The sequence below is a fragment of the Ambystoma mexicanum genome, chromosome 7p (genome assembly GCF_040938575.1).
Source record: "Ambystoma mexicanum isolate Mex_15411 chromosome 7p, UKY_AmexF1_1, whole genome shotgun sequence".
In the NCBI taxonomy this organism is placed as follows: Eukaryota; Metazoa; Chordata; class Amphibia; order Caudata; family Ambystomatidae; genus Ambystoma; species Ambystoma mexicanum.
Genome location: NC_090939.1, coordinates 441,017,219 through 441,032,054, shown reverse-complemented (window position 1 = coordinate 441,032,054; position 14,836 = coordinate 441,017,219). Strand labels below are relative to the sequence as shown.

The 14,836-nt window shown below is 42.0% G+C and overlaps 1 protein-coding gene across 2 annotated transcripts in view; it reads left to right on the top strand.

Moving 5' to 3' along the window:
- The window catches only part of VGLL3 (vestigial like family member 3), a 76,604-nt gene extending 63,384 nt beyond the window's left edge, over positions 1–13,220 (top strand). For both annotated transcript variants that reach the window (XM_069636451.1, XM_069636452.1), the window contains exon 4: positions 9,847–13,220. In XM_069636451.1, the coding sequence (XP_069492552.1) occupies positions 9,847–9,890 (44 nt within the window). In that variant the 3' untranslated portion in view covers positions 9,891–13,220. The remainder of the gene's footprint in view (positions 1–9,846) is intronic.
- The last annotated feature ends 1,616 nt before the right edge of the window (positions 13,221–14,836 follow it).

The following is a 14,836-nucleotide window of genomic DNA, read 5'->3' as shown; positions in this document are numbered from 1 at the left end:
CAGAACGAGATTTCTGAGTCTGCTGGGAGTCGACCTCGGCTGGCCCTGGCCCACTTAAAGCCCTGGTCCCAGTGCTTTGCAACCTCCACTAGCTGAGCTAAGTAAGCAACTCGGAGTGATCATTTGAAACGAAAAAAGAATGTTCTCCACTGTTGTATATCTGAATCTGTGTTTCTCTCACTTTCTGCTAGTCACAGCCGTATAATCTTTACATTCTACAGGGGGAGGGGGAGGGGCGGAGAGTAGGGTTGATTATTAAAGTCTGAAACAATTCTCACTGAAAAGGCCTCAAATCTTATATGTAGTAGATCCCAGACAATAATACTCCTTCTTCTTCTTATTTCCAAGTGGTTAGTTGGTTTGTATTGATCAATCTATTTGTGAGAGTTATTTTAAATTAATACAATGGATTTACTCCGTGCAGCCCTGTGTTCTAAATGTGTGATGGATCCCCATCAAATGACCATGTCCAGGCTTAAAAGGATCCCCTCATAGAAGGAAACGGCTGCATGCTTTTCTTTGGTTAAGTGGTGGGTGCAATAATAAAATATCCCGCAAACAACTTTCAGTTCTGTGGTATACACATCCATTTGTCGCAAGCTTATTGTCGGGATGTCAAAGGAAATTCATTGTCTTCGTTTCTGGGGAGAATAGTGTGTTTGTGCAGAGGCATGGGAGGTTTTCACAACTTCTCCGTGAGTCAGGCAGTTACCCAGAAAGCATGTGTCATTGTAGTTATCCGCAAACGGGTTCAAATGCAGACCTTCCATCTGAAAAGGATCATCTAGTTAACTTGTTCGTGCCACAGTGAGTGATTCAGTCACGAGGCACTGCACACTCCTGCACAGCATCGAATGAGCACTCAGGGGCTACGTTACTATCCTCCTGGGGATGTCCATCTGCATTTGCGTGGAAAAGGTCCTCTTCGGTACAATTTCGGACAATTCCAAAATGGAGTGAACATGTGAAGAGTAAAACATAAGAAAATCAACATTTCTCTTCATGTTTCCCATCTCTTTTGTAGAAAACACACATTCTGTCTGCAATGACTCTTTGCAGGCAGCAATTACAATGGATCCCTGTGGAATCTACCTTAATTTACCTGGCGGAATACTCAGGTGCATTGCATAGAATCTTTTGCTTTTCTGCACAAAGGAAAATACATGCTGGTGGAAAACCATGGTGCTCTTTGAAGGTGGGGTGGGAGAGCCTGACAGAAATGTATATTCAGTTATGTGCTTCAGTGCCGCCCTCACCCCCCAGTACACCTTCAAATAGCATGAAGTTCCCACGGACTAGTAAAGTGTAAAGTGCACACAGCTTGTTTTATAGTCCACTCTATGATCACAGGGTTTAGAAAATGACCTCCTAAGTGTGTGCAGTCACTCTAAATGAGAGCTGATCATGCTAAGATCAAAACATTTATACAAAAGACGGATGGGTACACTCCAATCCTCACATATGTATATCATTATCTAGAGGCACACACTGTAAGTCAGCATTTTTCCGTAACACGATAATAATGAGGTCATATTCCAGAAAGTGTGTAAGTGCAACTAGCACTAGAGCAAAAATGTCCCAAGTGCAACTTTTTTTGCATTGGGACAATTTTTGCTCTTGTTTGAAGCTATTGACAAGGGAAGGTGTGATGTTAGATTCCACCATCTTGTTTTCTCTGTCTCTCTTATTTTCTGTCCCTTCCACTTCCTTTAACACAAATCACTGTGGGAAAGATGTCTGAAGGGAAAGTCCACTTGCCCCAAGTGCAAGTATGATTTTGCTCCTAAAGTGTGCTTGCTTTAGTCCAAACACTTGTAGACTGTTGACTCTAATAGAAAGGGTCTCCCACTCCTTCACTGATTCACTCTCTGACAAACACCCAAGAAGGATCTCATTTGGACCTCTTTTGGGAGAGTTGATCTTTTCCAAAGTGGTCAACCACTAAGGTGAATAAGGAGCAGCGCTAGGCAGAGGCAAGCTATGCGCCCTACCCACTGCCAGGGCACACGGAGGTGACTCTGACAGAGGACCAGTAGCTGCCACTCTGCAGAAAACCTCCTTAGGCTGGGAGAGCAGACCCTGAACAGAATCATCCTGTCCTAGAGCTTGTGGAATGGGTATGGCAGCAACTGGAGAACCAGATAAGCTAGAACCCCTGCTCTATCACATCTTAACTAGTCAAACCACACTCACACCAAATTCACCACCATCGAACCAGAAAGACCCACTGCAGACGCTTTTGGCACTCAACCTAACCTTCAACCAGCGGCGTTTACATCTTCGCAGCGGCTTGAAACCTTGCAGAGCCAGCCACCTGTTTGGCAAAAATCAACCGCTCATCCCTGGACTCCACTTGAACCGACGGAGTTACCAAATTACTTGACCCTGAACTGCTGCTTCATCGAACAGCACACCAGAACATCAGGATCACTGCTTTGAAGCATTGTGACCTTCAATCTGAACCGCTGGAGCATCACATATTGACCATGCCCAGTGGACAGTACATGCCTCGAGCTGGCTTGACTTTAAACCGATCCTGGCGAGTGCTCCAACCTGCATCGCTTGAACTCCACGTTCGAACCGGTCTTAGACACTGCATTCGAACCACCTCGATGCAAATTTGCCCCTTGGGGTAATGTGACTCGCCTCACCTGAACTGGGTTTGATGCGCTTGAATAGCAACACAAGGTCTGATTCAGCACTGTTGAACACGCCAAAGACCTGAAAAGGGTACTCTTGACTGATTACTGCCCCTCTGTTCCATGGTGGGCCTTAGAGAGCGGTTATGTCACTTGTGCACCTTTTTCCTCAAAAGCATATACTATTTAAAGAACATTGTGGTTGTTGAATTGCCTTTCACCCCTGCATTCGTACCCAGAGTGGTGCATCTTTCATTGCATTTCTTCTGTTCTTTCCACAGGGTTGGGTGTTGTACAGTATTGTTCTATTTAGTTATCCTTGCAGATGGTGTGTTTAATCAAAGTATATCTGTTTTTATAGACCCTTGCTTTGGACATTCCCTTTATTTTGGACTGTTATATGGGTTGCTACTGAATCACATTCACACCTAACCTTCCCTCGGCCCACGTTCCCACAAAAGGCAAAAGATGCATATCTCTTAACTGTGCCTGTGTCACCATTATGTTTGTGATTACTTTTGGTTTTCAGAAGTGTGGGAGCTAAGCAGAGGGTTTAGCCATTAGTCATCCTCATACCGCTGCAGTCACAGTCCTCTACAAGTAAAGGAAGGTGTGCATAGGCATTAGTGGTGGGGGATTGGGTTGGGTGCAGACGTTGTGGTTGAATCCTATTAACATGCTGCCACAATATTCCTAGTGCCGCAATCCGTGAATATATGTGAAGTTGGAAACAACTGTAAAGTGTGCCAATTCATAATGTCCAAATTACCTGCCACTTCCCAGCCTCCTTACGTCTGATTATGGATCCCGCAATCTAGTCTCAACTGGATCCCTCCCCTTTATCTAGCACATTCTCTTTTCAATGTTCTTCTACTAAAATTAATATTCTCTGTAAAGTATACCCAGGCCAGTGTTGTGTGGGATGCCTCAAATTAATAACATAGAAACTGCAGCGAACACACCACGTGTCTGTATTGGTGACTATTGAGCAACCGCCGCGGGACGCCTGTGTCTTATTTAGGTGGAAATGTATGTATCAGAATTTCTCCATTGGCTTTTTTCGACATCTGCTCCAGAACTTGCCAACGAAAAGTGTAGTTTGCGTGCCTGCACATTCTTTACTTCATCCCAGCAGAACATCGCCTTCTGATTTCCCATTTCCCCAGAACAGCTGACCACTACTGCGGTAATAATTAGTTGCAGAACAGGCATTCCACAGAATGGCAAGATTCTGCAAATGTGGAAAATCTGAGTCACACTACAATAGCATAGATATTTTCACAAAGGGAAAACCACATGAGTTGCTCAATCCACAGATGTCAGTTAAAGGAATTTATTGTAATGTTGGGTTGTCGAACACATGAGGCTGAGCTCATTAAATTGCTCTGCCACAAGATATATAGACGTTGAGCGAAATTAAAATACAAACATTAAAAAAAGCTAATTGTGTGTGTTATTGTCACTGCAGAATATTCCTGGTAGTCTGTGTTCCACTAAATGATTTGACCAATTGTGGTTTTCGTTGCGGTGCCTTGTGCAGCCTCCACTGGCCCGGTGGACACACCCTCGCATGAAGTTTCATTTATGATCAGAGAATTGAGTAAACCATGTCAGTTCAAGTGTGACCATATGCACTAGAGTTGGGAAAAAGATGTGATGGCTTGACATTGGAGCAATCCATCATTAACACAATCCAATGATATCTCAAAAGCCTTAAACCATGACTAATGTAAACAGGGAACTCTTTGCAGCTGCGGATATGATCTAGTTTTACACAGGTGGATCAACGGGCTAACGTGAAATGGGAATCGCGTCCATCTGTTTTCCCTGACTGTAGCCCAGCCAGTCTCCAGCTGCCTAACCCCTAACTTGCATTTGCGTGAGCTCCATCATGTAAACATCCACATACCTCCCACTGTTAAGGAACCCTTGTGGATGACGTTGGACTTCAATGCCGCTAGCGGTAGTTCTGCTACCGTGGTTAAAAGTATGATAACAAAATCATATCCTTTTTGATAGTGTGGTGCTCGGTCAGGCTTCACCATCTGATTGACTCTGCTAGAATTAGCCAATGATTACAATCTGACAGTCTACCATGTTGTGAAGTTCTACCTTCTAAAATATGTCACTCTTTAGGGAATTGTTACAGAAGCTTATTATATGTGCAAGTGCAATTAGCGCTAGTGGAAAACTTGCCCTAGTAGAAAGAGAATATAGGGCCTGACTTAAGAAGTGTTTTTCAATGTGGTTTTCCTATTGAAAAGGCTTTTTTGTAAATCACACCGAATAGACTTTAAATGCATTTTTGCAGCCGGGCAAAGGACTAGAACTAGGCAAAACATTGGTCTGGTGCAAACATGTGCAACCAGAGAAAACGCAGATATCTTGGGTGAGGGCTATGCTTTTTTTTTGTTTTGCTGAAGCCGTTGTATAAACGTGCAATTCAATTGTGCTTACATTTTAAACTGCAAGCGTTGTTACAAAGTTTATTTCAGATGACAACTTACAGTATGTATTGTTGTCACAATAAGATTATACTTGTCTTAGTGGTAAAGCACATTATTAAAAGGTAGTATAACCATGACAATTACTCGCCGATTGGGGGGTTAACAGGCTTGCAGTCTGCCTTCACATGTCCCAGTCCAATTCCACCGTCTTGCCAAACTGACCATACATATATATATATATATGGTTGCCATAGAAAAGTAGCAACTGTGTGCAAAAGGAAATAAGATGGAGCAGGAAATGGAGGGGCAGGGGTAAAGGAAGGGACAGGGTGAATATGGGGTTGTAAACCCTATTAAGAAAGAATAAAAACAAGTATACAAAAGCAAAAGTCAAACATGCTCCTCCTGTTTCAGGGAGTCTAGAGAATTGGCAATGTGCCCTTCTGGCAGACAAGCAGGTTTATCATTTCACGATGGACAGTCCGGTATTCTCGTATTTCACTCTATGGAAATGACGCTAAGAAAGAGAAAGGTGACAGAAAGCAAGAGTGAGGGAGCCCAGCTGTTTTGTATGAAATAAGAGAACATTTGGGGAATTTAAGAATGACCGCAGGTCTTTATTTTAGATGACACATGTCTGTCTGTGATAAAAGGGTTGTTTACTTGAATCACTAAGAAAGTAGTGTATTCTGGTCTTAGTGATCGTACAGTTTTTCATAACTCTCACCCTTACATAGGTTTGCAACATTGAAGCATATTTTCTGATTCGGACAGTTGCACGATGTTGATGTGTGTATAAAATGGCTGCAACGTCAATCACTCCATTGGAATATTCCGGACCTGCACAGTAATTTAGTCGGGTCACACTTCGCACAATTCTCAATGTAAAGATATCCTAAGAAAATTAAACATATAGGGTTATATATACACACGCGTTTTACAATAGTGCAGTGCCATTGGAAAACAGCTTTGTAAATGAGGGCCATCGGATTATAATGCCATCTCATTCTGTTTCAATCCTACATTCAAAGGAAATATCAAAGCAAGGGTCTGCCTTCTGAAAAGGATGCTCTATACCCTCTACCCGGGTCCGCGTCACATTAAGTGACATATATGTTCTACTCCTAAATAAACATTTCAATATTGCACAAAATAATAGTCAATAAATATCTCTTTTGCTGTCTGACACTGGTTTGTTTTCTTTTAACATTTCTACATACAACCATCCTCACATTTTGTAGGTAATGCTGTCATTTAATCAGCCATTTTTTTGCATTTTTTTGTTCCCTTTTCTTTGAAAATACCAAAATAGATGCTAATTTCATTATAAATATATATGTATTTAGAGAGAGAGCTTCTTTTCGCAATGCAAAGCATCACAGCTATTTCAGAATGTTTAAAAGTCAGCACTTAATCAAAAGTAATGCGAGTTCCTGGGATGTGATGGTCCTCCTTAATGAAACAAAAGCATCACTTTAACAAAAACAATATCCCGTCTACTGGATACACACTTTCAATGGAGACTTTATTTCCTATAAAGAGATCATAGTTAACATGTATTGTTTCTTATTTTGGGCCGAACATTTCGCCCACCTAGAGCCACAGCAGTGGTAGCATTATTCTGCCTTCCTGGCCAATCAATGCTCGGGCTCACAGTCAATATACTGAAGCACTGTCAGCCAGCAGCAGTCAGGCACGTTCACTGTGCTTCCATCGTGTCAGCACACAGGTGTGCGTCAGGGTCAGGCACTTCCGGTCTGCTGTCAATCACGACAAACACGCTCTTTCCTTCTAACAGCAATGTTCAGCTCAGGGCCAACATTGATAATATCTATTACTAAACAGCACTGTCAAGCACACAGGTGGTGTGATGCTACCATGCGGTTCAGGTTCCATTAAGTGCAGCACATGTGGACATTGTGGGGGCCACTGAGTCTCACTGGGACCCGTACTGACCCTTGACGCCAATGTATCTGATTATAACATTTCACAATATGAATTATGACGTCAAATACAGCATGTCACTGAGATCAATGCGACCCTCTGGACCTGCTCCACAGCAGCAGTGATAATGGCACCATCCCATTGGACAATGCTTTGTGAATCAGGCCCTCTGCCTCAAGCTCAAGGTAATGCTTGCCTATGTTATCCATCAATGTTCTTTTATATTCGTTCAGATTCAGCCCAAAGGGCCGTGCAGAAACTGCCTGTCACTCTTTCAGACTTAAACATGCATCCCTTGCACTCTGGTCTTCCAGGGTTTCTAAGCGAGGAGAGGCTGGTAGTGGATTCAAAGCCCTCTGTTGACTGCTCTTCATAGACATAGCGCTTAAGATCTGCAGGCGCGAATAGAACAGTCCAGGAAGCTAGAAAACGTTTTTGTGAGTCTGGGAATGTCATGGCAAAGGCCGTTGAAAAAAAAGTCCAGTCTGTTGAGCTGCAGTGAGAAGCTTGCCACATCTTAAACAGATGTCCTAACATAGTGAGCCAGTTCTCTCTCTCTCTCTCTCTCTCTCTCTCTCTCTTCTCTCTTTCTCTCTCTCTCCCCTGTCTCTGTGATTCTCTCTCACTCATCTCTCTCTCTCTCTCTCTCTCTCTCTCTCTTCTCTCTTTCTCCCCTGTCTCTGTGATTCTCTCTCACTCATCACTCAGTGAGCCATAGCAACGGCCTTCTTGCACTTGTAATTGTGCATGTACTTACCATTGTGATGCCCATTGTTTTGTAAAACATGTTGTCAATCCAGAGCAAAACACATCACCATGCTGTTCTGAACAGCTGCTTTTGCAATAATTAAGTCAGCTAATGGAAGCTGCCTGCTGTAGCTCTCACCCGAGAATCACTGGGCTCGGCCAGGTGGGGCCATCGATGTGTGAACCCTAGTGTATAACACCAAGACTTCGATCTCATACAGATGTTAAGGGAGAAACGTTGCAAAGTGTAATTTTGTATGGTATTAGAACTGGGGCAAAAAAAATGCCCATAGTGCAAAAAAGTATTCTTTTAATGCATTTTTGCACCAGAGGGGCAAAATTGACCTGTTGCAAAGATGCATCATAAGAATTCGTTTTTTGCTCTAGGACAATGTTGCCCCTTGTTCTATAATTGTGCAAAATCACACGTGCATCAGTACAGAGTTTCTTTAATGAGGCCCTGATCTTCAAGGCTGATCCACCTTTGCAATTCTCGTAAACCTATTTCGACATAAATCTTTTAAAAAATCAAGTAAGCCCAAAAAGGCTACACATTCTACTTGTTTATCTAGAGTTTCCTACAGACTCTGATTGCGGCAGCAAAGTGAATTTGGCAATAAACTCTGAAACAGCAGCACTGGTCGTCTGGTTGTAAAGGTGATATTTCTGTTCACCAAAAGCACAAAATCAATACTTTTTTTGATAACCAAAATAATAAAAAAACAGTGAAACTACTTTTCCATTTATAACGTTTTATGCTGTGAACATTCTTGCTCTGTTTTGAAGATGAAGTCCTAGTTGATGCAACATATCTCCTGGTTTTGCTACAAATCCCATTTAATGCCCAGGAGTGAAATTTGTTCAGCCTGTCATGTTCATTATACATTTAGTGAGTTGATGAAAACATAAGAACCCTTTGGAAATAGTTTTTTTTAATCTCTCAAGGCAACTATTAAGTAGCTTGCATTTTATGCACAAAACATACATGCATTTAATTGCAGGTGATCCAAGGAGCACACAGCTCATGAGGCCTAATCCAATGTATTGGAGGGATGCATTGCAGGATTTCTATATTTTGTGAAAGAATGTGAAATAAGGTAATTTTTAAAGTAAGCAACTTAAACATATATTTCACATTTCTCTGTGGAGAACAGGGGGATGCATTTTCTCCTTAGACATCTCTAACTTGACTCTACCTTGTCTAGACGTCCCTGTGGATCATATGTGATGAATGATGGGTGGAAGGATCAGACATTTTCTGCATAACTAACTATATCGAATTTTAGGTAATTGTTGAGGACACAAAGAATGGAAATCCAAACAGGCACTTAAAAAGCCATGTCCAAAATGTATAAAAAAAATAAGGACTCAAATACCACCTGGAGTTTGAATTTTACGTCTTTGATTTTTTTTTTAAATATAGGGAGTTTGGACACAACTAGGCTGCAGTGTTGGACTGACCTACAGGGGGCTCTGGAGATTTCCCGGTGGGCCTCTGCACCATGGGCTTCTTTTGTGTGGACACTTAAGGCCAAATTCATGGAACATTTTGCACTTGTGCAAAGTGACTTTGCACTGAGAACAAACCCCCTGATTCACATAGTGATGCAAAGTGTACTTTTGTGGAGCAAAGTCACTTTGCCCTGCAAAAGTACTCTTTGCACCATGCTAAATGGGCAGTGCAAAGAGTACTTTTGCAGTGCAGTGACTCTGCACCGCTCTTTGAGTTCCATGAATTAGGCCCTTAGTTAGGCCCCTCACTCTTAACCAATGTTATATGTACGTTTTTTCTTATGTTTAACTATTTATAATCCCTTCCTATGGTCAAATGTGCTTTAACATTCGGTATTTTATTTAAACACATTTTTCTACATTTTGGAGGGGTTGGGCGTGCTCGAACTGTTTAATATGGGGCCACTTAGAAATAGATGTCCAGGGCCACTTTTGGGTCCAGTCCACGCCAGCTAGGCAGTGTGCGTCTGCATGCATCTTATTAAATAATGTACTTTGTGGCAGTGTGCTTTTTGACCTAACGTATTGTTTTTTGTTTTTGTGGGCGATTTCGTTAGGTCTACAGCATCAAGACAAGAGCAAGGAGTCCCCTTGGTTCTGAAGCACAGCAAGGTCCCAGGAAGTGATCGGACGTATTATCAGCGTGATGAGGTGGAAGGCCTTGCTGTCCACGTGACCTTCTGCACGTGCGCCATAGGCACCCTCTGAGCAGGGTTGTAGGACCACCAGCATGTCTGATTTGAAACCCGTGGGTATTTTCCGTGGAGTGCCATTACTGAGGCGTGGAATAGGAAAGGAGGTGTGCCTTTTCTCACCTGAAACTGACTTACTAATGCTGCCTGACTTTCCTCTGCCTCCGAGCAGCGTTTTGAAAGACTGTTGATGGGACAAGCCTCAACTCCGATTCAAGCTCTTTCAAGGAATAACAATGCAGTGTTGTCGTCTCTGTATGCATTCATTTTTGTAGAAACACAGAGCGTTTAGTTGAGCAGCGGTGGGCCATTTCAGAAGGACGTCTTTTTTAAAAAAAAGTTTTTAAAAAAAAATTCAAGTTCTGTTTAAAGAACTTGCTTTCAGACAAGCACTGGCTACTTAAAAAGGGAAAAGACTTTTTTTGTTTTTGTTTTAAATGAGAAAAGTGCTTATTTTATAGGTGTCTGTGAAGTAAAGTGCATTTGTGTATGTTTATTTTTTCTGTTACCTCAAGAGCATACTTTTTAAAGTGCAAATCCATTCCCTGACAATGTCTCTGCTATCTGGCAATGCAGGTTGTGTTTTCATGCTAAGAACCAAACTTCATTCACTGTCTGCAAAACATATACTGCCTGCCAATAAATCAGCAAATGGATATTTTTATATTACCCCATGCATTTCTGTAGCAAAACGTTGGCATCGCATTTCTTATTTCAGGGACCATGTTATTGCACAGTAAACATTTTGGCATGTGATGGGTAAGGCGTTGACAGTGAAATGTCTACTGGCATCATAATGTGTAACGTGTTTAATGGTCTTTTCTTGTCGTGTATGATTTCTGCTGACATGATTATATGTGAGGCCGTAGCCTGAAAGGCTTGTGTATGTGCACAGAACCCTACGGTGGCATCCTTGTGACCAGAGTCGGCATGGCACTCATCATGTATTGCATGTAAAGAGGCCATCTTGCACATTTGTATTAGTAGGAAATGCATAATTCATGGCAATGGCATCAGACCGATCATTCACGGGCGTGACAACATTGCCATGTAGTATGAGTATTAAAAGCACTGATGGCTGTGCCATAATATTAGCAAGCACATTTTCATATGTGTCACAAATCTTTTTATGACCGCCACTGGGTATTTCTTGCAACCACATATCTGCGGAAGGCATGGACACACGCCACGTGGTATGACCTTGGAATGTAGCACCACCTGGATTTTTACGACCCCAGTATGAGTACAGGCCCATATCGCGACAGTTAAGCATGACATTCATTAGCAGACAGCTAGAGGTTAGAACGCAAAAAAAGACTTGCATTACCTGTACTCTCAAAACACCTAAACATCAGAATACAAAAGCGAGTGCTGTCTCTGTCGACAAATTGTAGTTCTGTCTGCATGACAGTGCTACTGTGGCCCCTCTAACCAGTGGAGTAACTTTGCTGAAAATGTTGGGGGGACATGACATCTGAAAAAAAAGGTGCCCCAGTCAAATCAATGGGGACAAAATGGTGTGCCATGAATGTTGGGGGGAAGCAAACACCCCTGTGTCCCCCTAAAATTACGACCATGCCTCTAACACGTCGAATGCACGTCAACTATACATAGAATTCCCTTAGGGTAAACTGTCATGAAGTATTAGAGCTGCTGTCCCAGTTAAGCTAAAACGCCCCATGCAAGAGTAATGAGAAACCAATCATGAAATGCTGTTCCTCAGAAATACAGCCAACACAAAGCGATCTTTCATAATGGCTGCATTGATAGAAGCGCCAGCGTTCAACACTTTTGCAAGGGGTCCTGTACTACTAAATAAAGGAGCATTATGTCTGGTCCAAAGATCCCTAATCTGACGGCATTGTAAGAAATTAGGGTGGCAACTTCACCCAGTGTTGGATACGTTCCTGCACTGGCACTACTCTGCAGCGAGGTGCTGATATGTTCCATTGACATGGACAATAATGAAATGGCTTTAACGTTCACCACCACATATCACAGAGGGCAAAATTGTGCCAATGCCACCAGCAAGTATCCACACCCCAACTGACACAAGCTTGACCTGATCAGAATTGCCTTGCACATGAGCAAGGTGTTCAGACTGCGAGGCACTGGGTTTAATGGCAGATGTAGGGTTTTGTTGCTTACATCACAATTACTTCATTCCTGTTCTGTCTGTTTTCTTAGCATACAACACAACGAGGAAGAGGTTGGACAGCCTGACCAGACACATTTCTCACCTGCGAGTTTTCGTACCTATTGTGTAATAAGCTTGATTAAAATAGCCTGGGTATAGACCCATCACCCAGTGACTAGCTCCAAACATACCAAATGGAATGCCACCTTGATAGCAACCAGCTATCCACGGAACGCCAGCTGCCAAATGTGGTACTCCGTGCTAAAACATCTGAAAGGATGAAGGTTCTATTCATTAATTGTGGAGAAACAATAGTTGTGCATTTTCCACATCTTCTGCGATGAAAGCTGTGTCCCCACACATTACCCAATCCAGTGGGCACACTGTATAGAGAATTTGGATGTTGTGTGTCATTGGTTGTTGTGTACAACATTGACCTTTAGCATACATCTTCAGGGTTTAACGACATACATGGCCATACACTATTTCTAAAAATCTAAATTGTTTTGCTGCTTGTCTTTACTGTTGTTTACTTATTTGCAGAAGTGTGCAAGCAACGTGCCTTACGCCTGTGATGTAACTTTGAAAGCTGCCTGCCCTGGAGATTTTTGCACAAGGTTTACGTTAGAACTCTTGTAGACAAGTTCTTGACTTGTGGAGGACTTTTCTTCTATTGTTTACAAACCCGCTCAAGGATCAGGGCACAGTCGGGCAGGATGCATTGATAAGCATTCCAGAAGGATATTTTAAATGAAGGGATTTCATTTCCTTAGGCAAAGATGGCCACCCTGAAATGAAACCAGAAGCGCCAAGATTAAAATGTTTATAATAGGGAACGTCATTGTATACCTTAACCATGACTGCCATGAGATGTTCTACTAACGCTGCCTTCTGTCTGCTGTTTTGTAATACTTGCTGCTCAGAAACCACTATGATCTGTTGACCTAATGATTGTTTGTATTTTATAGCTGCCTTTCTTAATGACGCCAAGACCATATTTCTTGGCACTGACCATTTCTTTTTAAAACATTCGGATGACTTTTAAAGGTGCCTTTGAGTAAAAACACTGCAACAATAAATTGTGTGTGGTTGCCAATGGAAATTTTGTCCGCCTTCTTAATAAATGTTAAGGTACTACGGATGTTAATGTGGCCATTTGGGTCACAGCTCACTCCGACAAATATGTCTTTCTTATGAGATCCCGCTTATTAAAACATGTGCGTGTCTGATCACACATGTTAGAACACAAATGGGCCTCATTTACAAAAGCATTTTAAAATGGCGCAATCCCATTGAAGAATGTTGTGAAAATCAGCCCCAATCTCTCCGATTTTAATACAAAAATGAAATGTCATTGACAAGGCTGCGTGTTGTCAAACTGCAAGATGTGGACAGTGACTGCGATATGAAGTGGAAGAAGGACATTATCCAGAGAAATGACGGGCCATTGGAGCAAGCCACCAGACAAGTGAGGGATTGTGAAAACTCTGTGGACACCTGACTTGGGGATTTACTCTCCAAGGAAGTATGGATATGTTCATGAATGGGGCAATAGTGCCCATTAGACAAGAACCTCCTTACAGCCCGTAGCAAAAGTTACACTCTTCACCAATGGAATATTCTCTTGTTTTAACCAACCACCCCATCACAGGTGTACATTGGTGTTGGGTTTAGATAGTAATACTACTAAAGCCTACCCATTACATACTGGTGTTCATGTTCCTTGTGAGAGTAAATTGTACAGAGAGGACCACTTTTATTTCCATTAAATTGCAATAGGTGCATCTGTGCACCTTTTTTTAACTTTTCGACCACATTATGGAAAAGTAAAAAGAAAAAATAGATTAAATTGCCTTTACTCTTCACCTTTCCACTACATATGGGGAAACGTGAAAATGCCTTCTAAAATTAAACATTGCTGGAAGTATTTACATGGGATTCTTATGGAATCTGCATACCTTTCCCAGGTGACAATTTCCACCTGGGAATTTATTGCGTTACCGCCACTATGAAACTACAGGCTGGGGGTATGTCAAGGTTTATTGAACGGTCACTCTCAACACAGGGTCCCCCCACTCAGCAAGGTGGTGCACAACAAAGCTCTTAGCAGATTCAAATTTGGTTAGGCCCCCAACCTGTATAAAACCATTCAGCACATACCCTCTGTATGACAAATAAGCTAGAAACCAAGAAGATCCATAGTAATAATGTATATATTTATTTAAATGTTACTACTATGAATAATACATCAATAACAAGGACAGCAGCCACCAACTCTGTGGCACAACACAATAATCACAAATGCAAATTACTGGCATCAATTGACTGAAACGTATTTCTTAATAGACTTTCAGTTACCACAACAAACACAGGTTGAATTTGAAATCAAAACACACGTAGGATTTCTTTACACATTAACAGATAGGACATTTTAAACAACACACAGCGATTGCTTGGGTTATCACAATGCTCTTCTCTCCCAGCAAAACCCCACCACCAGGCATCAGTTATATATGACCCCTTAGTTTGAAGGCAAGGTACATGGAGTGTGAGTATTATGGGAGTTTCCCTTGGGCTTTTTTTTAAAGGAAAGGTTTGGGAAATTCATTCAATGGAGAAGTCGTTTGGGGAAGACACGTTCAAATGACATGCAGGGTTTGGGGAATTTGGAATGAATGGGAACATTCGTTTGGCACAATTCATTTTCAAAGGGAATGC